General features: G+C 47.0%; 1 protein-coding gene across 1 annotated transcript in view; it reads left to right on the plus strand.

Annotated features, from left to right (window-relative positions):
* The first annotated feature begins 17798 nt into the window (after positions 1-17798).
* Positions 17799-24445, plus strand: part of SUZ12 (SUZ12 polycomb repressive complex 2 subunit) — a 91963-nt gene continuing 85316 nt past the window's right edge. Inside the window, exons 1-3 of the mRNA XM_075014597.1 lie at positions 17799-18832; positions 22267-22313; positions 22405-22469. Of these exons, the coding sequence (XP_074870698.1) occupies positions 18529-18832; positions 22267-22313; positions 22405-22469 (416 nt within the window). The 5' untranslated portion in view covers positions 17799-18528. The remainder of the gene's footprint in view (positions 18833-22266; positions 22314-22404; positions 22470-24445) is intronic.

The raw sequence follows: 24445 nt of genomic DNA on the forward strand, positions 1-24445 counted from the left end.
AAAAGTAAATTGAAAGAATGTGGCACTCCTTTCAAAATCACTCTTCCTTTCCTATTTCAGGAAAAACACACTCTTTCAAAAGCTTCTTTAGAAAGAAAACGTGTGTAGACGTTCCACAGGCCCTTTTTTTCAAAAGAGCACTCTTCATGGCTCCTGATATTTTGATCCCTGGCCCATTCTTTCAAAAGAGCAGGGGCTGTGTGGATGCATTATTATGAAAGAGCAGATCACTCTTTTGATCCACTTTTTTGTGTGTGGATGCACCATTTCAAAAGTTCTTTCAGAAGGGCTTCTTTCGAAAGAGCTCTGTAGTGTAGACACAGACAAGGTGTCTGAGTTTTAAGGCTTCTTTAACCTTTCATAGATGCAATCAATGTGGAAAGAGGAGCAACATCTCATTATTAGAGCATTAGACAAGGGTTTGGGGTTCAATTACTGCCTATTGTCTTCTTGTTAGTGTAGCAATAATATCAATATTCATTGCCAGTAGACTTGTTGAAGAAGACATCTGAAACTCACCAATGTAATATGAGAAGGAAGATTTTGACGAATTAAGCAAAATTGAAATAGGGCATGTGAATTCTGAAGGAGAAAGTCCAACACAGATCTGTATCAAAATAATAAAAGGCGTGAACTAAAACCAAGAACATGAAGTGCAGTTTTGCTTACTCTGATATTCCAAAATAACTAGCAACAGACAATAGACCACAATTCACTGCACAAGAATTCAAGTCGTTCTAAACTAAATATGATTTTGATCATATTAGTAGCAGCCTTCTCAGGAAATGGAAAAGCTGAGACTGCTGTACAGACAACCAAAAAACTGCTACAGCAAGAAGACCCCATTCTTTACTCTTCTGAGTTACAGATCAAGTCCAGCACAGTTTCTGATGGAAAGACAACTCTAATCTACTTTTGCAACTTTGGAAAAAGAATCTGTCTCCATAGTGGCCAGACATGAAGACAGCAGCCAAATTGGATAAAGAGGCAAAAGGAACCTATGAACACTTTTACAGCAGGCCACACTTGGGCTGTGTCTAGACTTCAGGGAACTGTCGGCAAAAGATACACAAATTGGGCACTGTAATTTGCTTACCTTTTGCCAACAGCTCTGTCAGGAGTGGCTTTTCTGACATTTGGCCCATTCACATGGGGCCGCGTGTCGGAAAAACCTCCTCTGTCAAGACATCCCTCCTTCCTCATGGATCTTTTCTGAGAGACCTGCAGTCTGGATGCATGCTCTGTTGACAAAAGCTGGTTACTCTGTTCATGTCAAACTGGTTAGAGAAAAAGAATGGACAGCTTCATCTTTTTCACAAAGAAGAAGAATTGAGCAGCCAGATCATATGTAATTGAGACTGACTGTGGAGAATTCAACAGAAACCATCAACATCAACAGTTTGTTCCTTGGAAAAACCAACCAACAGATCAAATGCTAAACATGACAGATGCAGAACAAGAGGAAGACAACTCCAGGTTTCCCAAGTGACCACAGCCAGTTGTTGCAACTACAGTATGTCCTTGCTATAACATCCTTCGTACAGAAAACTCTTTCATATCTGGTATTCTATTATCTAGAACTCTCAAATAACTGGCATTTTAATTGTAAGTACATTTTAGTCATGTTTTCGATAAGTACAGTATAGTGAAAGTAAATACAGCAAATATAGTATAACTTTACAGTGTACAATACTACTGTTGTTGGTAAATAAAGTGCTCTGCATAACTTTTTGTTTGTTTCTTAATACCTAATCTTGTTTTTCTTTAGTGTTATGCATTGCTAGATGTACCTCTCTATTATTCAGACTATTTGAATATCTGGCAACCTCCTGGTCCTGGATAAGAAAGAGTTTGCTGTAATAACAAATCTTTGGCTATAATGAACCTTGTCCCTGGATCTGACCTCCAGCCTCGTGGCTGGAAGCAGAGACTGACAGCTCTTCTAGCCCTGTAGGTATGCAAGGCCCTAACAGCTACAGTTGAGCTGGAGGAACTTGGAGCTGCCTTCCTCCTCTTCCACCTCCTCCACCTCCCTTTCAGGACAAGAGCAGGATTCTTTCACTACAACGAAGCACTGACTATAATGAACAGATGGCTTAGATCCCAGCATAGACAGCCAGATGACCAAGTGATTAACCATTCAGGTTGTGTAATTAGAAAAACAGTATGATTCAGAGATGCATAACAGACTGAACCTCAAAGATGGTGTGATAGTATAAATATTCTACAGGGTAGGAATGTAGAACTTGAACAGGGAAAAGTAAGGGAATGTCAAATTGTGTGATTGTGTTCAGTCACTAGGTGGCGATGTGTATAACATCCTTTATTTAAATGAACCTCAGCCATACTTGGCAGAGCACTAAAGGATCTTGCAATGAACACACCTGGGGTCAAGTATCAAAGGGGTAGCTGTGTAGTCTGTATCCACAAAAACGACGGGAAGTCCTGTGGCACCTTATAGACTAAAAGATTTGCCCACAAAATGTATGCTCCAATAAATCTGTTAGTCTATAAGGTGCCATGGGACATCTCGTTTTTGCATCTGGTGTGCATAAGTAAGCTCTGTTGCCACTCCCTATTTGGTAGAGGAACATGATGCTCTCCGCCTGGAAAGAAGAAGTTAAGTAGAAGGTGGGTTGACAACGGATACGTGGAAACTTGAAAGATGTCGGCAGAAAGAAGTAGAACTTGAAAAAGTTACAGAGTATCAGATACACAGACCGTGATCGAACAAGGTGCTTGGTCAGAGGTGAAGGTGGGCTGGCATGGGCTGATACAGTGTACCAGTAAGAATGGGCTGCCAGGACCAGCACACACAGGGTTGATATTAATATATATATCAATGCTTTAACTTCATTGTCCCTTTTACTTCCCCCCACCCCACATCAGCACCCTGCTGATAAGAGTCTGGCAGCGCTGTCACTGCAGCCTGTCATTGCTCTTTTGCCCAGGCAAAATGGGTAGCAACATTAAAGTGCTATCACAACAGCGCTGCCAGACTGCACCATCCAGGCTGCTGATGGGGGAGAGCAAAAGGGACATCTTCCCCAGGGCCTGGCAATCTAAAAGGGCCCAGGGCTCCCAGCTGCCTTTACCACCACAGTAGTTTCCAGGAATCTTGGACCTTCAAATTGGAGCTACAGCCTCCGAGCTGCCAGTTTTTGCTGGCACGGCCCTGGGGCTCCTTGCCACCTTGGCAGCAGTGGCCACGAAGGGCTGATTGGGAGAGTCTGGTATCCAGCCCTACCCCCTTTGCCCAAGGTCCAGCCCCTTCTGGGGCCCTATGCCAACACCCCCCACCCTTGCCCAGGAAGACCCCAGTGTAGCAGTAAGTCCGTTCACTTACTTTCATCCCATTCTTGGTCCTTACCTCCCACAGAATGCTTTCAGAATTAGATTGTGATCACCATATTTGAGCAGTCTAATAAGTACATTTCAGTTTTGCTATTCTCTACCATTTTCTGCACAGCAGATCCCAGATTTCTACTGCCCATTCCCCAGATGGCCCAAAGTAGCACTCCTTATTAATTACTAATAGTTGCTTTAATGAAGGGCTGAATTGTCCCAGGAATTTAACAGTGGTTTTGCAACGGGATTACATTGTATTCAGCTACTATTTTTGCCAAGACTGCTTTTTTAAAATAAAAACATCAGAAGATGGACAAAGAAGAAAAAAATAAATAATCCAGAACATGCACAGTTGTGTTAATGAAGCCCTATGCAGTACTACAGAACCAACTGAAAAGCCTTTACTTCCAGTAGTTATTAACATCGTCTAAATATATATACAAGCCGGCATGCACGTGCTTAGAGCCATAGTAGCTACGTCTACACGTGAAGCCTACATCAAAGTAGCTTATTTCAATGTAGCGACATCGAAATTGGCTATTTCGATGAATAACGTCTACACATCCTCCAGGGCTGGCAACATCGACGTTCAACATCGACGTTGCACAGCACCACATCGAAATAGGCGCTGCGAGGGAACGTCTACATGCCAAAGTAGCACACATCGAAATAAGGGTGCCAGGCACAGCTGCAGACAGAATCACAGGGCAGACTCAACAGCAAGCCGCTCCCTTAAAGGGCCCCTCTCAGACACAGTTGCACTAAACAACACAAGGTCCACAGAGCCGACAACTGGTTGCAGACCCTGTGCATGCAGCATGGATCCCCAGCTGCCACAGCAGCAGCCAGAAGCCCTGGGCTAAGGGCTGCTGCACACAGTGACCATAGAGCCCCGCAGGGGCTGGAGAGAGCGTCTCTCAACCCCTCAGCTGATGGCCACCATGGCGGACCCCGCTATTTCGATGTCGCGGGACGCGGATCGTCTACACGGTCCCTACTTCGACGTTCAACTTCGAAGTAGGGCGCTATTCCCATCCCCTCATGGTGTTAGTGGCTTCGACGTCTCGCCGCCTAACGTCGATGTTAACATCGAAATAGCGCCCAACACGTGTAGCTGTGACAGGCGCTATTTCGAAGTTAGTGCCGCTACTTCGAAGTAGCGTGCACGTGTAGACACGGCTAGTGTCAGCAATGTCAGAATTAGGCTACCAGAACTTCAATTTATTCTAATTTCCTACTGCAAGGGGTAATTGGGTTCCTTCTTAAATTAGTAGAAAGGTCATTTCAACATTGGGCAGCTGTAATATGGAGGACTGGGAACACTGCAGTTCAGCTGTAAGAAACAAGAGTGCAATTTTATGAGTTCTGTAAAGGAGCAAGAAAATCATCTAACTGAAAAGGGAGGAGAAAAGCTCAAGATAATATGGTATGTAATAATGTGTATGCTAGCCCCACTGTCAGTACATGAAAACAAGACTGGATCATCAGCCATCTTGAATGATCAGCTCTTACAATCATCCCAGTCAAAGCCAAGTATTTCTTGATCATTTGTTCTGTGACTGATACACATAACATTTCCTGAAAGGTTGTTTTTATTGCACTGAAACAGAACCTCTTGAGCTGGATGCATTGGCATCATCCCATGATTTCCTATACAATTATTGCCAGCCAACCTGCTCTCTGTCATTTGCTTATTTTTGATTTTAATTTTATGTTTTGATATATGTTTGTAGAAAGATGCACTGCAATACTTTGCTACTTGCTAATACTTTAATTTAGCAAGTACCATTTTCAGTAACGTTGAAAATAGCTGCTGGGTTGTGCAAAATCAAGTCAACTTCTTTTAATAACCTTGCTATGACCTAGATTATGTTTATTCCACAGATAATCTAGTCTTTAATAAGGGCCTCTGTTACTGATGAAAAATCACATTATTTCAGATTGCTAGTCAGGCCCATGACATACTGATCTCCTATGAGATAGTCAGTGATCTCATTCAGTGACTAGTTTCTTGCGAAGAAAATGTGCTGTTCCCAGATTGACACGTTGGCTGAGGTAATATCTTTTTTTTTTTTTTGACCAACTTCGGTTGTTGAGAGAAACAACCTTTAGCGCTTACACAGAACTCTTCTTCAAGTGACGTCTTGAATAGCTATGCCTAGTATCTTGTAATCTTCTTTGTAGTCCTCTGGAATGTACTATAGATCTCCAGTGCTTTGAGGCCCACCACATGCAGCAGCCTGGAGAATTTCACACATTATAATTTCTCTCTTACATTACTTGCCTTCAAAATAATTTGAAAGAGATGTGACCAACTTGAAGTTCTCTGCCAAGTTCCCTTCCATACTAAGGGAGTCAGGTGACTTAATTAGCTCCACTTTTGCCAACAATTTTTCTTGGACACCATGTAATGAAAGTGTTTGATAGATAGCAACATTGAAATGAGAATGGTCTTTGCTGCCAGGCTCAAACACGTGATAGTTCAGAGTTACAAAATGTTATACTGCAAGCATCAGAAGCAATTGATTCCAGTTCCTATTATTCAGTGCTGCCTATATGCTATAAGAACAGCCACACTGGGTCAGGCCAAATGTCCATCTAGCCCAGTATCTTATCTTTTGACAGTGGCCAGTGCCAGTTGCCCCAGAAGGAATGAACAGAACAGGTACGTGCTAATACATTAAGGCTATGTCTACACTAGGACACAACCTCGAAGTAGCCTATTTCAAAGTAAGAACTTCGAAATAGGCTACTTCGACAATTATCGTCTACATGTCCTCCAGGGCTGGCAAACGTCAATGTTCAACGTCAACGTAGCACCGGGGAACATCGAAAAGAGCTGCCCCGGAGGGAAACGCGGAGCGTCCACACACACAAGCCCCCTATTTCGAAATAAGGGGCCAGGTAAGCCCACAAACCGGGTCACAGAGCACACTAGCTCTTCTGGGGCAGCTGCAAGCCGCTCTCTTAAAGGGCCCCTCCCAGACACACTCAGCCTACACTGCACGAGCAGCCCTGCATTGGTGAGACAAGCCTCGCAGACCTCGAGCCCGCAGCCATGGACCTCCAGCAGCAGCTGGAAGCCCTACAAGCTGCCTCCCGCGGAGCAGGCGCCCTTCGAGATGCTGCCTGGGCAGCCGCCCAGCAGCTTCTGGAATGGGAGCCCTCCCCAGGAGCACCAGCAGACGCCCCTGACCATCAGGCCCTCCTCGCCCTCCACCGCCGGGTGCCCCGCCGACTCTGGAGCTACCCCTCCAGCACCGAGTGGTGGGAACACCTGGTTATGGGGGAATGGAATGATGACCAGTGGCTGTGGAACTTCCGCATGAGCTGGCAGACCTTCATGGAGCTCTGCCAGTGGCTCACCTCCGCACTCAGGCACCAGGACACCTGCATGCGGCGCACCCTTCCCGTCGAGAAGAGGGTCGCAATAGCTGTCTGGAAGCTGGCCACTCCAGACAGCTACCGCTCCGTGGGCCAGCAGTTTGGAGTCGGAAAGGCCACAGTTGGGGCTGTCCTCATGGAGGTAAGGAGGCCTGGGGCTAAACTCCCTGCTGGGGCGGGGGGCATGGGTGAGGGGGGCCTCAGGAGGGGGGCTTGGGTGAGGGGGGCCTGGGTGAGGGGGTCACATTCTGCAAACCCTCACAGGCACCAGTGTTCCCTCCCCACAGGTGGTGCATGCACTCAATGCCCTGCTACTGAAGAGGGTTGTCCAAGTTGGGGACCTGGATGCAGCCGTTGAGGGATTCGCCACCATGGGATTCCCCAACTGCTTCGGAGCCCTTGATGGGACCCACATCCCCATCTGTGCCCCAGATCATAGTGTTGGCCGCTATGTCAACAGGAAGGGCTATCGCTCCGTGGTCCTGCAGGCCATGGTCAACAGCCATGGCCGCTTCCAGGACATCTATGTCGGCTGGCCCGGCTCTACCCATGACTCCCGCATTTTCCAGAATTCAGGACTATGCCGCCGACTGCAAGCGGGGAGATCCCTCTGGGGGATACCACAACCGTACCCCTCTGCCTTGTGGCGAATGCGGCATACCCCCTCCAGCCCTGGCTTATGCGGCCCTATACAGGCCACCTCTCTGACAGCCAGGAGCGCTACAACGCCCTCCTCAACCATGCCCGACAAGAAGTCAAGCGAGCCTTCGGGTGCCTGAAAGGCCGCTGGCGTTGCCTCCTGGCATGCCTAGATCTGGGCCTCCCAAACATCCCCCAGGTTGTAGGGGCCTGCTGCACACTCCACAACCTGGCGGAAAGCAAGGGGGAGGCCTTCGTGCAGGGCTGGGCATAGGAGGCCGCAACAGCCTACCCCCAGCCAGCCGCTGCCCCGAGCCGCCAGGCCCACCAGGATGTGGTCCAGGGCCGGGAGGCCCTAAGGGAGTACTTTGACCAGGGGGCCCAGTAAGTGACCCCCCCCCCGGCCATCCCTGCACCCCGCCCCAGCACCCACACCTCACCCTCACCAAAAGCACACGGGACACAGGTTTTGGGAAAAATAAAACTGTCATTATTTACAACAAAAACAAAAATGTCACCTCTTTTTGGCAAATAAATAATAACATTAGCAAAAAAAAACAGATTAATGAAAATAATAACTATGTACAAGTGGGGACATCTCTACAAACTATAACGGGGGGGTCAACTATAAATAACTATATACAAGTGTGGGGACAACTATTTACAGGGGGGAGATATGGGCAGGCCACCCATTGGCTCATCATTCTGGGCGGGGGTGGAAGGGCGCGACCCCCACCGCGTCCGGCTGGCTGGTCCCCCTCTCAGCCGGGGTCCCCGGTGAGGCTGGCTGGGGGCCGGGAGCACGGGGAAGTATGGCCAAGGGGAGTCCATGGCCCCGGGTGGCTCCTGCTCTGAGGAGCTGGTGGGTGGGGCAGCGGGCGGGACATCAGCGAGCGGGACATCAGCAGGCAGGGTGGCAGGGAGGGCAGGACAGAGGACATCGGGGGGAGGCAGACAGGCCACCAGCTCCTCAAGGGTATCGGACACCCAGTTAAAGGTGGCCATGAACTCGCGCCAGGACTCCCGGCGCCAGGCAGCCTCCCGCTCCTCAAATTGGAGCCTCCACTCCATGAGGTCCGCCTGGCGCTGGAGGGTGGCAGCCACCTCCGGGTCATAGGTGGTGGTGGTACGGCGGTGTTGTCCCCGGAAGTGGACCCGGACTGGGACAGGCGGTGTCCCCGACAGCTGGTGCTCCGGTGGTCTGGGAGGGCTGTCAGGGACAACGGATGGTGTGGCTGCAGAAATAGGGGGAAAGGGGGAAGGGAGGCTGTGAGTACCCAGCCTTGATCCATGGCTCACCCCCCATCCCCTCAAGGGCCTGTGTCCCCGCCCCATCCATCCCCCATTGGTGCATGCAGTGATCCTGTGGGTGGCCCCCTCCAGTGGTCCTCCCCCTCCCCTCCCACCGGGGGTGGGGCATGGCACTGTCCATGGGTGGAGGTGCTGCTGGGCACTGGTGGCTGTGGCACCATCCCTGTGCTGTGGATTGCCCGGGCCATGTCAGGCTGGGGTGCTGTGGGGATGTGGGGGTCCCCCAGTCAAGTGGTGCCCCCGCCCCATGCTCAGGGGGTCTGTGCCCTGTAGGGTATGTACCTGATGGTGCACTGCCAGGCTCCGGAGATGCCCATGAGGCAGACACCCGGCTGGAGCTGTGGGACGGCACATCCAGCACCAGCTCCCCCTCCTCACTGGGCCACTCCATGGCTGGGGTGGAGGGTCCCGGCTGTAGGCGTGGGGGGGAAGGGCTGGCCTCCGATCCTGACCCTGTCTCTGAGGCTGGCTGGGGCTCATCAGCCGTGGTGTCAAGGGTGGCTGCGGGGGAGGAGGTGCCCTGGGGGCCCAAGATAGCCCTGAGCTCCTGGTAATAAGGGTAAGCAGCGGGGGCAGCCCCAGACTGGCTGGCCGAGTCCCGGGCCCGGGCATAACCCTGCCACAACTCCTTGACCTTGCTCCTGACATGGTCAGGAGTGCGGGCAGGGTGACCCCGGGCAGCCAGACCCTCGGCCAACCGGGTGAACGCCTCCGCATTCCGCCGCTTGCTCCCCATGACATGCAGCACCTCCTCCTCCCCCCAGAGCCCCAGCAAGTCTTGGAGCTCAGGGTCTGTCCAGGAGGGGCCCCGCTTCCTACCCCGCCAGCTGGAGGCCTGGGAGCCCTGGGATGGCCCAGAGGGGGAGCTCTGGGGGCGCTCGTGAGGCTGGCTGGCTGCCATGATGTCGCTCTGGCAGTGCAGGGACATCACGTGGCAGGGCTGCTGCGTGCACGCTGCCAGCTTCCTGCTATGGGGTTTCTGGGTCCCTGTGGCTTTAAGAGCTGCTGAGTGCAGAGACCATAGAGCCCCACAGGGGCTGGACAGAGCGTCTCAACCCCTCAGCTGATTGCCACCATGGAGGACTCCGCTATTTCGAAGTAGCGGGACGCGGATCGCCTACACACACCCTACTTCGACGTTCAGCGTCGAAGTAGGACGCTATTCCCATCTTCTGATGGGAATAGCGATTTCGACGTCTGGCTGCTTAACGTCGATTTCAACATCGAAATAGCACCTGGCGTGTGTAGATGCGACGGGTGCTATTTCGACGTTGTGCTGGCTACTTCGAAGTAGCCGGCTAGTGTAGATGTAGCCTAATTTAGGAAGCACCATTTTCACCAATATCCCAGTCCCCAGTTCGCAGCGTCTGGCAAACAGAGGCTAGGGACACCAGCCCTGCCCTTCCTGGCTAACAGCCTTTGATGGAATATCCTCCATGAACTTACCAAGTTTTTTTGTGACCCCTGTTATAGTCTTGGCTCTCACAACATCCTCTGGCAAAGAGTTCCACAGGCTGACTATGCAATGTGTGAAAAAATGCTTCTTTTTTAAACCTGCGGCCTCTTAATTTTATTTGATGACACATAGGTCTTGTGTTGTGAGAAGGGGTACTTAACACTTCCTTATTTACTTTTTTCAAATCAGTCATGATTTTATAGACCTCTGTCATATTTACCCATACTTGTCTCTTTTCCAAGCTGAAAAGTCCCAGTCCTGCTAATTTCTCCTCATATGACATCCATTCCAGACACCAAATGAGTTTTGTTGCCTTTTTCTGAACCTTTTCCTACTTCAACACAGTAGACCCCTGACTTATGCATAGGTTGCGTTCCTGGGCAACCACGCATAAGTTAAATTTCACGTAAGTTGGGATCAGGTGGGGGAGGGGCCCTGCTGCCTTCAGATCCCCCAGTCCTCACTGTGCCTGGCTCTCTGCTCCCACAAGTGGTGGGGAGCCCAGAGCCAGGAGCAGTGGCACTGGTCAGTTTCCTGGCTCCCCTCTGCTTGCGGGATCCAGGAAACTGACCAGCGCTGTTGCACCTGGCTCTGGGCTCCCCACTGCTCAGGGGAGCAGGGAGCTAGGCACAGCCAAGACCCAGGGTCCTGCTGCGATGGTCATTTCCTGGCTCCCACAAGTGGAGGGAAACCAGGAGCCAGGCTGATGCCTAGTTCCCAGCTCCCCACCACTCACAATTTCAACTCGCATTTTTGCAAGAAATGCGTAAGTCAAAATCGTATAAATTGGGGGTCTATTGTATATCTTTTTTGAGATGGGGCAACCACTTCTGCATGCAATGTTAAAGAATGGGGCATATCATGGATCTATAGAAGCAATATCATAGAATCAGAATCACAGAAGAGTAGGACTGGAAGGGACCTCGAGAGGCCATCGAGTCCAGCCCCCTGCCCTCATGGCAGGACCAAGCATTTTCTAGACCATCCCTGAAAGCCATCTATCTAACCTCTTCTTAAATAGCTCCAGTGATGGAGATTCTACCACCTCCCTTGGCAATTCGTTCCAGTGTTTGATCACCCTGACAGTTAGGAACTTTTTCCTGATGTCCAACCTGAACCTCCCCTGCTGCAATTTCAGTCCATTGCCTCTTGTTCTATCCTCAGAGGCAAGGAAGAACAAGTTCCCTCCCTCTGCCTTATGACACCCTTTTAAATACCTGAAAACTGCTATCATGTCCCCCGTCAATCTTCTCTTTTCCAAACTAAACAAGCCCAATTCTTTCAGCCTTTCTTCATAGGTCATGTTCTCTAGACCTTTGATCATTCTCATTGGTATTTCTATAGTGCCCATCAACCTTGATAGTTCCTGGCAACTAATCGATTTTAATCTGTTTTTATCCATTACATTTTCTTTTCTTATATTGATTGTGATGAAAAAACAAAAGTCAGAAACCTCTGATTTCCTTTCAGGAGCGTAAGTATGTACTTTCTTATGGCTGGCTGTGTTAAGCTAACTAAAACTAGTTCCTTTCCATCATTCCTCTCTCTTCCTGATTCTCTCTCTATGAGATTCCAGTCTCTCTGTGCAGTGGCCCTGACTTGGGACTAGGCCAGGCCATTCACCCTTCTGGCACTCCAGGTCTGGGGATGCTGGTTCTGCACCACCCACTGTCCTAGCACTCTGGGGAGGATGGGGGGGAGGTTGAGGAAGCATCACCTTCCTTCCTGCACTCTGGGGCTGTGCCGTCCACCTTGGCAATGCTATGGGACTCATGGTGCTAATATGGGGAGGGGCTGGTGGTCATGGTGGAAGAGCTCTGAATCCAGTGCAGATGGATTGAAGAAGGGATGGGGCCTTAGGTGGAATAGGCAGGGCTGGGAGCTAGCCTCCCCCAGCTGGTGATTCTCACACCATGCATGTAACTTTCCTGCAGCTTTTCTTCTGGCCATTCCACACCACAGAGCCCCAGATCTTACATTTCACAGTCTTTGGGTTCTTCCTGTGCTACTCCAATGAAAGATGTTACTAGAAGATTTACCGGTCATTGCTTTGGTCCTTAACTCAATTAATTTATGTTTTTTGGAAAATAAAATGAGAATAGACATGTTTAATTAAAATCACTGCTCTGGGGTGGGGCTGCAACAAGGGGTCAAGTATACGGACTGCCCAAGAGAGAGGACTACCCCAGCCCTCTCTTGTTGAACCAACTCGAGGTCAGGTGAGACGCGCCTCTCCATGGCTGCAGCGGCTCCAGTGAGCACAGCCAGCGGGAGGGGTGCATGCCCCTGGCTGTGGCACGTCCAGGTTTGTTTGCCCTCTGCGCTCCCCGGCCAGAGCAAAGAATGTAGCAAACGGTGTACTTTCCCCTTGCTCCCTGACTAAGGGAACAGCCAGCAACACTCCTGTATGAATCAGAGAGGGAGAAAGGGGGATCATCAACCTGGGAGGTGAGAGGCTCCAGGCTGCAGCAGTTCTGGGGGTGGGGAGTGCCCTTAGTCAGCTCCTTTCATCTGCCTGTTCATTCTGTCTCTTTTCTGTAAGGTTTTATGAGAAGCAATCCCATTCCAGGCACATCTCATTTTCCTGGCACAATCAAACCCTTACCTTGCTTAAGTTATGATAACAGGAAGCTGTATAGTGAATTTGGTGGTCCTAGCTCTTACCATTGAGGAGAAGTTCTTGAAAAGGCAGACAGACACAAAGACAGACAAACTCTCTCAAATAAAAGGTAATTGTATTTGTAATCTATTTTTACAATCATGCCTCGGATGCTTTAAACAGAAACGTCTTCTTATTGACAAATTTCCCCTGGCTCTCTTTATATGTACTCACTAGTTTTATTGTAGGATTTGCATAGTATGCAAAGTTAAAACTTAATTTTTTAACAAAATTAAGGTTTTATGGAAAAAATATGAAATGATTGCATGGACTTTGGAAAGAAAAGCAACAAAGGACAGTAGCTTTGTATTTGTATTACACTTGCTGACAGGTTTTTATACAAATAGATACACCATAAATAAATTCTTACAATACAATTAAGACACAGAATCAATTTGCAATATAAAGTTACAATTTTCCTCTGTGACACTGTATTGTATTTTTAACACAGCTGGGCTTGATGTCATGGATTGAGTAATTTGATAAGTTTATTCTTAGCACTTTTTTCTACTTATTTACTGAAGCATTAAGCATAAGCATTTACGTAAGCATTAAAAATTAAAAAAAAATCAGAAAACCATTTGAATGCAACAGCTGAAGATTTAGTTATTAACTGTATCAAAATTCAAGGTTATATTTCCTAGGTCATACATTTTTAACCAGGTGGCTTTTCCCTCTCATATCATCAGTTGCCAGTATGTTTAATTTCTCAAGAGATAAGGAATAGAATTTGATGACCATGAAAACCTTCTTTGTCCTGAAACAACTGCATTGCTAGTTTGTAGGAAGTAATGGCTACTAAATAGAGTGGAATTGCATCTGATTATTTCAGTGAATTTGTCTTAATGCACCTTTTAACAGTATTTCAATTTATCACATAAAAAGAGTGCTTTCAGGTGGCTCTATGGTCATGATCCAGAATTTATGCACCTAACTATATATAAGTACTGGTATGTAACCCCGTAGTAGTAAACAAATAAATGCAGTTGCTCTTTTTTTCCCGATTTTCACCTCTAGGGTTACCATATTTGAACTTTCGAAAAGGAGGCCACTCCTAAGAGGGTAGATATGACACTCTTTGGACTGTCTCTGTATCAGTATCTACCAACTCACATTGCATTAATGTAACAGAGACGTAGCCCTGTTAGTCTGTATTCTACCAAAACAAAACGGCAGTCATGTAGCACTTTAAAGATTAATAAAAATGATTTATTAGTAACAGAGAGGAAGCCATGCTAGTCTATACACTATCAAAACAAAAAGCAGTCAAGACGCACTTTAAAGACTAACAAAATAGTTTATTAGGTGAGTTTTCGTGGGACAGACCCACTTCTTCAGACCACAGCCAGACCAGAACAGACTCAATATTTAAGACACAGAGAACCAAAAACAGTAAGCAAGGAGGACAGATCATAAAAAGATAATCAAGGTGAGCAAATCAGACAGTGGAGGGTTGAGGGGGAAGGTCAAGAATTAGATTGAGCCAAGTATGCAGACGAGCCCCTATAGGCTACATCTACACGTGCACGCTACATCGAAATAGCTTATTTGTAGCGACATCGAAATAGGCTATTTTGATGAATAACGTCTACATGTCCTCCAGGGCTGGTGCCGTCGACGTTGTTGGGCAGCACCACATCGAAATAGGTGCTGTGAGGGAATGTCTACACACCAAAGTAGCACACGTCGAAATAAGGGTGCCAGGAACAGCTGCAGACAGGGTCACAGGGCGGACTAGCGCTTTCGGGGCAACAGCTAGCCGCTCCCTTAAAGGTCCCCTCCCAGACACACGCAGCCTGCACAGCACGCGGTCTGCAGAGCCATGGGCACGCACACCTCGAGCAACGCAGTCATGGACCCCCAGCAGCAGCAGCAGCAGCCAGAGGTCCACCCAGCCGCCCCTGTAGGAGCAGTGCTCGCCCTGCTCCATGCCATGCAGGAGGCAGCTGAGCACATCCTTGCCACAGAGGAGGAGCTGCCCACAGGGGAGGAGGACGCAACCCCCAACCCTGCAGCACCCCGCCCCCCTCCCTGCCTCATACGCCGCCGGCTGTGGAGCTACCCCACCAGCACCGCTGGCTCCAGAACTTTCGCATGAGCCGGCAGACATTTCTGGAGCTATGCCAGTGGCTCACCCCCGCACTGAGGCACCAGGACACCTTCATGCGGCGTGCCCTCACCGTCGAGAAACGGGTCGGCATCGCTGTCTGGAAGCTGGCCACTCCAGACAGCTACCGATCCGTGGGCCAGCAGTTTGGCGTCGGCAAGGCCACCGTCAGGGCTGTCCTCATGGAGATAAGAGGACACACGGGGGGGGGGGGGGGCCCTGGCAGGGGAGTGGAGGGGAGGGGAGGGGGGCCCTGGCAGGGGAGGGCCACACACACCCTGCACACCCCTCATTGGTGCTCTCCCATGTGCTTCCCCTGCAGGTCCTCTGTGCCATCAACGCCCTGCTCCTCCACAGGCTCGTGAGGCTTGGGGACCCGGATGCCACCATCGCGGGCTTTGCCACCCTGGGCTTCCCCAATTGCTTCGGGGCTCTGGATGGGACCCACATCCCCATCCGCGCCCCACAGCACAGTGGAGGACGCTACTTAAACAGGAAGGGCTACCACTCAGTGGTCCTCCAGGCCTTGGTGGACAGCCGGGGCTGCTTCCTGGACATATATGTGGGCTGGCCTGGCAGCACCCACGACGGCCGGGTATTCCGGAACTCAGGCCTGTGCCGCCGGCTGGAGGCGGGGACCTACATCCCCCAGTGGGAGATCCCTGTGGGGGACACCACCATGCCCCTCTGCGTCATCGCAGATGCGGCATACCCCCTCCGGCCCTGGCTCATGCACCCTTACACAGGCCACCTGTCAGCCAGCCAGGAGCGCTTCAACCTGCGCCTGAACCACGCATGCCAGGTGGTGGAGCACATATTTGGGCGCCTCAAAGGGCTCTGGAGGTGCCTCCTCACCCACCTGGATGCGGGCCTCACCAACATCCCCCAGATTGTGGGCGTGTGCAGCGCCCTCCACAACCTCGTCGAGAGCAAGGGGGAGGCCTTCTTTCAGGGCTGGGCTGTGGAGGCTGGCAGGGCCGATGAGCAGCCACCCGCCACCCCCAGTCGCCAGGTGGACCCCGAAGGGACCCGGGTCCGGGAGGCCCTGCGGGCCCATTTCGATTAGGTCGCGGGGTGAATGCTGGTAGGCCCCCCACTGCACCCCCCCATCCTCCACAACACTCCCTGCCCCTACGCCCACACCACAGAGCACCCAAGAGCACACCCCCCCGACTTTTCCTGAAAATAAATAAAAACAGACATTTGTTTGTAAGACCAGATCTCTGTTGAACTCTCGTTATTATTAATCTCTTAACTAACTATTTACAGGCTGAATAAATATTACATATACATATATATTATAACTCCAATAAGATGAAAGAAAAAAGGGGAAGACAAGGAAGGGGAGAACTATGTACATGGGGGGGCAGGTATCAGCATCCATAACAACAACAATATAACAACAGGGGTCTAATAGAAACTATTTACAAACAAACATAAAACTGAGGGGAATATATACAAAGGGGGAGGGGGGCCATAACACCAGTCCTGGAACCTTTCCCTGTAACAAAGCCCACTGCCAGCTTTGTCCACTATCTTCTCTGGAAATACCATCACTGGACCTAACCAGGTTACTCACAGAATCACGGGCACTTTCTCATGCTCCTCTACTAACATCAGATATGCCATCATGTGCCAACAATGCCCAGATGCTTTGTATATTGGACAGACTTCTAACTCCCTTAGACAAAGGGTCAACGGGCACAAAACAGACATCAAAACACTCCAGATCCACAAACCAGTTAGTCAACATTTTAATGGAATGGGGCCTTCTGTCAATGACCTAAAGGTATGTGTGTTACTGAAGAAGAATTATCGCACCGCTCTGGAAAGAGAAGCAGCCGAGCTGGCTTTTATATTCAAATTCGGCACATTAACATATGGTTTATATCGTGATGGGAACTTTCTGAGTCACTATGGCTGAGTCTACACGTGCCCCAAACTTTGAAATGGCTATGCAAACTTCGAAGTTTACTAAAGTGCATATTCAGTTTACTGAAATGCATATTCAGCGCTTCATTAGCATGCGGGCGGCAGCGGCGCTTCAAAATTGATGAGCCTTGCAGCCGCGCGGCGCGTCCAGACGGGGCTCCTTTTCGAAAGGGCCCCGCCTACTTCGAAGTCCCCTTATTCCCATGAGCTTCATTAGTAAACTTCGAAATGGCCATGCAAATGGCCATTTCGAAGTTTGGGGCACGTGTAGACACAGCCTATAGGAGCTCGTCTGCATACTTGGCTCAATCTAATTCTTGACCTTCCCCCCCCAACCCTCCACTCTCTGATTTGCTCACCTTGATTATCTTTTTATGATTTGTCCTCCTTGCTTACTGTTTTTGGTTCTCTGTGTCTTAAATATTGAGTCTGTTCTGGTCTGGCTACGGTCTGAAGAAGTGGGTCTGTCCCACGAAAACTCACCTAATAAACTATTTTGTTAGTCTTTAAAGTGCTACTTGACTGCTTTTGGTTTTGATGATTTATTAGGTGATGAACTTTCATGGGACAGACCCAAGAAAGCTCATAAGACGTAATTTTGTTAGTCTTTAAAGTGCTACATGACTATGGTATTAATGTGTTATAATATATACAATATATGAATACAACCGGAGTTGGTAAATAGAGACAGATACACTCTCTTGCTCTTTGGGCAAATAAGGGGGGTGTCCGTGGAGAAAATAAACACAAAAATCATGGGGCAGATGAAATTTGTGAAATGGTAGACTTTTTCCCCAACCCCTGCTCTTGGACTGGGGAGACTGCAGATCTGATCCAGTTCCTACGTTCAAACCAATCTGAACTCCTATTTTGTTATTTCAACTAACCCAGCTTCATTTGGCCCTTTTGTACGGAGTGTTGAATCCGAGGACACCTCGTAGAGGCTACGCTGCGGGGCAGCCCGCAGGGGGCACTGTGGAGGCATAAGGGGTGGCAACAGCGGTGCTCTGGGGGGGGCATCTGATCGAGTTGGGGTACCGAGGGGGCACTTGGCACGAGGCAGGCAGCTGCCGGGAAGCTGTGGGGCTAGAGAAGACGGGGACCCGACCGGGCTGGGATGAGCTCAGGAGGGTCAGGAAGACGCTGTAGGGCGGCAGTAGGGCGAGAGGGGCAGCTCTAAGGGAGGTACCTCGTGGGCCCAAGGGGCGGTTGCTGCCTGAGGGACAGGGAAGACACGAGCCACCGCGGGTGAGTCGCCCACAAGCTGCAGGCAACTAGCTCTTACCCACCATGCCCTGCGCTTCAGAGGAGCAAGGGGGAGCGAGTGGCCCTTTCCCGCGAATTCAGTTCAAAGGAGGGGGAGGGGGAAAGCGCCGAGCGGCGAAGCGCACCGACCAACCAAACTCTTCCAGAACCATCTTAGCGTCACTCAGGGGAGGGACTACCGTCGGCCAGTCAGTCAGTGCGGCGCCATCGTCGGAGCCAATGGGCACGAGAGGGGGGCGGGAGCGGTGACGCTGTCGGGTTCGGCTGGTCGCTCGTAGCGCTGAGGAGAGCGGAGCGGAGGAGACTTAGAGGAGTTGGAGCTCGGTGCTTCCCCTCCCCCTCCTTACCCCGCCCGCCCTAGCCGCCTCCCTCCCTCCCTCCTCGCTCGGTCTCCGGCCCGCCGGGGCCCGCTCTGGAGCGAGGCCCATGGCTCCTCAGAAGCATGGTGGAGGTGCGGGGCCCAGCTCTGGCTCCGCTGGCGGCGCCGCTGGAGCAGGCGGTGGAGGCGGCGGCGGCGGAGGGTTTGGGGGATCCGCGGCGGCCGCGGCTCCCGGCGGTAAATCCGGTGGCGTTGCAGGAGGCGGCGGCGGTGGAGGAGGAAGCGGTTACTCGGGAGGCTCCTCGGCCTCCTCGGCTGCTACTGCTGCGGCTGCAGCGCTGCCCCCCGTGAAGAAGCCGAAGATGGAACAGATCCAGGCCGACCACGAGCTCTTCTTGCAGGCCTTCGAGAGTGAGCACCGGCAGTGGCTGGGGGGGGAGAGGGGGTTTCCGGGGGTGCGCGCGGACCGGACCCGGGCCCAGTGAGGCGGGTAAAGGAGGTCGTGGGGGGGAAAGGAAGCGAGATCCTAATGAGGTGTGGGGGAAGTGAACCACGGGCCGGACTTCCCGGAGGGGAAAGGTCCGGAGACTAGGCAGATTCGTGGAACGGAACGGAAGTGGGGATGGGAGTGGCAGGAGTGCGGGCAAACCCGGTGTTGCTGGAGCTTCGGGGCCCCTTTCGGGTGGACGGCGCATTTGTCCCAGTTCTCCGGTGAAGCACCTTCCAGGAGGTGAATTTAGCTTCTTGGAAATTATTTAAATGGGGAGATTTCAAAGGCGATTTATTTTCTTTCTTGCCTAGCCCGAGGACGCTTCTTGGGCGGGACCGGGGCGGCATTTGCGCCCCTTAGGTTGTTGCTCGAGCTCTTTTGATGATGTTTGTGTCTCAGGCTCTTGAGAGAAGATTATGATCCTAAGGAGATAGTCTTGTTCTTCTCTGTGACAGAGAGCAAGCCATGCTAGTCTATCTACTATCAAAACAAAATGCAGTCCAGTGGCACTTTAAAGACTAACAAAATAATTTATTAGGTGATGAACTTTCCTGGGACAGACCCACTTCTTCAGATCATAGCCATACCAGAACAGACTCAATATCTCTTCTGGTGTGGCTATGATCTGAAGAAGTGGGTCTGTCCCAGGAAAGTTCATCACCTAATAAATTATTTTGTTAGTCTTTAAAGTGCTACTGGACTGCTTTTTTGTTCTTGGGTTATTTTAACTTGCGATTGAAGTTGCACATCCCCCCTCATGGGTTCCAGGTAGCCAGAGAGTCCTTTTGGATACAGGCTACAGTTAATCACAGAAGCTTGGTCTGAACACACTGTGTAATAATTAACTTTTACTTTGTGCTCCGGATTCCCAGCTCTGCAGCCTGCCTGGTTTGAGGAAAAATTTAAAATATTAATTCCAGAGATTGTTTTGGACTAAGACTGTCACCCTTGCAGTTATTTGTAATTCTGTTTGTTTGTTTGGCAGTTTTTTTGGGGTTTTTTTTGTGGCCTTTTGAGATCATTGAGTGCAAATTCTATACCAATGTTACTTAACCCCATCAATGTGAGGGATGGTAAATACTGCATTGGGTCAAGTGATGTTGAGAGGATTAAATGACTTGCTCAGGTTCACAAGTAATCAGTGTCAGAGCTCAGAATATAATCCAGAATCCTTTCTCCCAAACCCTGTTCTAACTGTCTGAGAAGATGGATTTAGATTTGGGCATGTAATTAGTAGAAATAAGTAATACTGTGGAGTATACTTTAATGTCTAATCATGAATTGAGTTTTATGGTGCTAATATGAAAAAAATAGATAAAACCATCTATGTTATAAGGATTTATGTATATCATGAACCCTTGTGTCAATTTTGTCCTTTTCAGGGTAATCTAATTGAAGTGGATAATTTGGTTTTGGTTTTGGCTCAACAGCACAGAATGTGGTTTAATTTGTGTCCTTGGAAAAGTGTGTAAAGCAGGCACGTCCAGCCCGCGGGCCGCATGCGGCCCTGGACAGCTAATAATGCAGCCCCACAAGGTCTTAAACTTTTAACATTATTATGTGATTTATATACATTAACTATTATATATATTATATGCGGCCCAAGACAATTCCTCTTCACTCAGTGTGGCCCAGGCAAGCCAAAAGGTTGGACACCCATGGTGTAAAGTATTGTGACATTGCACATTTCTTTACTCATACCTTTTAAAAAGTCACAGTTTACATTCAGAAAGTCATGGTCTGTTTTTAAATGTAATAGTAGATTTGAGGCAGTACTTGGTTTTCTTATTTCTTTCTATGTGGGTAGATATGTTTTACTTTTGTGTTGCTGAGGTGTTGAAGATTCTCTTGCAGGAGTGGTGACTACAAAATATCTTTTTTGTTTTACTCTATATCCTTAATCTTTTTCTTTCCCTTCTGTTTTTAGCTTGGTTTCAAGCACAATAAAACCTTTATTATGATCAGTTTATAATTAACACAAAGTGAAATATTTCTTTCTTTTTAGTTCAGATGTGCATATTTCAGCACTGAGATTAATTGCTTTATGTGAAACTGATGATGTTTAAGATAAAGTACTTACAATAAAACTGAATTATATTTGTGAAAATAAACGAGGAGTTCTTTTGTAATGCACTGTTCACCTAGTTAATTTGAGAATTAATTAAATTACAATATATTTTAGTTACTAGGACAAATTGTGTCCCAGGGATATAAAATAATCAGCAGAATCTTATTAAAATATTGAGGTGGCTGGATCCCCTAAGTCTTAAAAATTGCCTTGTGAGGGGCACAGTGGACACAGGCGTTTTCCACTCTTTTTTTTATATACATCAGTTTGCTCTCAATTTCCCAATTTCTGTTAAACAGATGGATAGTCTTATTTCAGTTTAAATGGCTTATTCCTGTTTTGCTTAAACGAATTTTTAACTGACATAACCTAAAGCAACAGACAAGTAATTTTTGTAACCTCTGAAGCTTAATAAAGCTTAAAATTTAATAAAATTGATTTAAAATGGATGCCACCTGTATTTTCTCTGGTGTATCTTCTCATGTAGGCCTAGTCTTTAGACTTGTGGCTACCAATCGTATGTTTAAAAAAAAAAAAAAAGTTAGTATTCAGCATGACTATAGAGTAATAGACCCACTGTCACCAATCAGTACTGCATTATGGCAGAACCAACTCACAGTTGAAACGGTTGTTAATTTACTAAAGTTAACACTCTTCCTCTGGCATGTGGATGTGAGAGCTTTTTGACATTTCTAATCTGTTTTACAACCATTTATATCAAGCATTTTTACATATAAAAGTTTTATAAGTGATTTGATAACCACTTTACATTGAGATACTTTTTGCATATAATTCACAAGGGATTTCTCTGCTTAACGTGTCTGACAAAATAAGATTTTTACTTTGCTGTAAATAGAGGACTAAACTATATACTGTATCAGAAACAAAATTTTGTTGAGGATGGAGGTGAAGAGACAATTTGCTTAGGGTTACAGTGTACTTTAGCTTAACTTAGCTATTTTCTGCCTCTGCTCACCTTATAAAGGGCCTAAGGTAGCACAGGGGACTACATAGGTTGATGAAAATCAAAAGTTATTCAGAGTTGCCCGAAGTTCCCCTAGTTGTCATAGTTACTGTAGTAGATAACAAGTGGATGTTTAAGCACATGGTAATCTGAATTGATGTATATAACATAGTTGTCACTTAACTTTAAGAGCGCCTTTTAAATACTAAACATGTATTAAGTGAAGCATTTAGAATTGTCTATATATTTTCAGTATTTGCATGTAGCTTAGTTTTTTTGTAGGGCGTTATATATGTTGGATGATGTGTGTTTCTTTCCCATAGAACCAACACAGATATATAGATTTCTACGTACCCGGAATCTCATAGCAGTGAGTAATTGATCTTAGCCTTTTTCTTTTACTTGAATTTTTAGGAATATCCAACATAAGCATTTTAATTATTTTTTTAATTTCTTTGCAGCCAATATTTTTGCACAGAACTCTCACATACATGTCTCACAGAAATTCCCGAACAAATATCAAAAGGTAATTTTATTCGATTTGAAAGCTCTTCCCAATATATGAATGTTAACTAATTAGAGTGAAATAGAAATGGAGCAATTGGAAAGAAGAGATCGGTATTTTTGGATGCAGTGTGAAGTATTAGATGTTTCTGAGGTAAATAAAATGCTCACGCTTCAGAGAAATAGTTCATGTTTATAAATTGAATTGTGTTTGTAACTATGAAATTGGTGCTGATAGCAGTTCACATGCTTATCTTTATTTACAAGACTATTTCCATTGTCTTCATTAGTAATAGATACATGTTAGGCATGAGAGTCACTGGATTTAAATTCTTGATAAAGGTTAAACTTAAATTGTGGGAAATAAATAATCTTTGACAAGAGGCGGGCAGATGAAGGCCCAATTTCCAAAGTTAAAAAAAAAATTATGCATTACTATATGGTTCTGGTATAAGTTCTGCCTAGATAGCTGATATTTATTTCTCTAAAGAATGCTGCCAGGTTAGCTAATTGAGATGGTTGGGAAGTTTGCTTAAGCTGCTACTTTAGGAAACTAATCAGTATTTTTTTAATTGTTTTGAAAACGTTTTTGTGCAACATTGTTAAAATTAATGTCCTAGCTTTATTTTTAATTTTTTTAATCTAAAATCATATCTTTAAGTTGCATATGATTCAATAAATGAGTTTTCTGCTTTTTAACATATGTCAGACTAATAGCCCCTCTTGTTGAAGAATATCTATAGTCCTGTGGTAGAAGACAAGTGATTAGAGTGTTCTGGATGAAAGGTGCACTGTTATAAGTTTTTGATTGTTACAATTTCAGATTCTTAATTATTTCCTTAGTGAAAAAGCAGATCAGTCGTCATTCTATGGATAATTAGAAGCCAAAATTTTACTAGTTAATCCATTAAGATATTTTAACATTTTTTAGTGCTTGAAAAATGTAAATGTGGAATGAACACTTGTAATGGTGGGTATTTAAGGAATAATTATAAAATGTGGTTGTTGGCAGTAAATTCTATTTTTGTTGGAGCAAATATAAGCTTGTCTTCATTGATTGCTAATTTTAAAGTGTAAATTTGGAGAAGGCTGTATAGTGCATCCCCATGGTTCTAATTCATAACCAGCATTTAGGGTAACTTCCCTGCTCTGTAGGATTTTCTGGTTCATTTCCATTTATTGCCTATGGGTGGCAGTTTTAAAAAAAATATCAATCTATACAACCCATTATTCCTTCTTAAACCAACGTTATTGTCTGCCAATAGGGGAATGAACCTGAAGCATGTTATAGGTACCAATTTTTTTGTTTTTTATATGCATTGTTGCAGTGGTTCAGATACTTTACCTTGACTTTATCTCCCCTTTAATTGTTCTGAAGTGGGGCAAAACCAAAATAAGAAATAGTGTTCACTGTTTCTTCAGACTGCTTTTAGGGCTAGAGATCCAGTTCATAGTTTCAAAGTGTGGTTGTCCTTTTTCCAGCAAGTTCTCCAATGGCTGTTCAAGCAGCTTGTCCTGTACCAAAGACTGCCATGTCTCAGCCTAAATTGTATCAATATCTACTGGATATACCAAACAAACTGTACTTCATCTGAAAGAACGTATTTGTGATGTACAAATTATCACATGTATTCATTCTGATAGTTAAAATGTCTCCCTTTTGTTACCTGAAACTTGTTTGTTTTTTAGATTCATCTTTGTTGCTAAGTAACCACAAGTGGTGTTTAGCATGTACATTAAGCATTATTTGCTTCTGTGTTCCATAATAGGAAAATTATTTCCTCAGCTGAATAAGTAATGTCCAGATTGTCTATTTGAAACAAATACTACTTTATTGACCATAATTTATGGGTAAAGCATACTCTTTCCAAATCTAGAAATCTACATTTAAAGCTACTACATATGTAGTGAATGGATTAGTGGCCACTTTATTATAATTAAAAGTTCATTTTTTTTAAAGTAATCTGTTCCATTGAAATGTAATCTGTAATTAGATGG

This window comes from Carettochelys insculpta, chromosome 20 (genome assembly GCF_033958435.1).
Source record: "Carettochelys insculpta isolate YL-2023 chromosome 20, ASM3395843v1, whole genome shotgun sequence".
Lineage (NCBI taxonomy): Eukaryota > Metazoa > Chordata > Testudines > Carettochelyidae > Carettochelys > Carettochelys insculpta.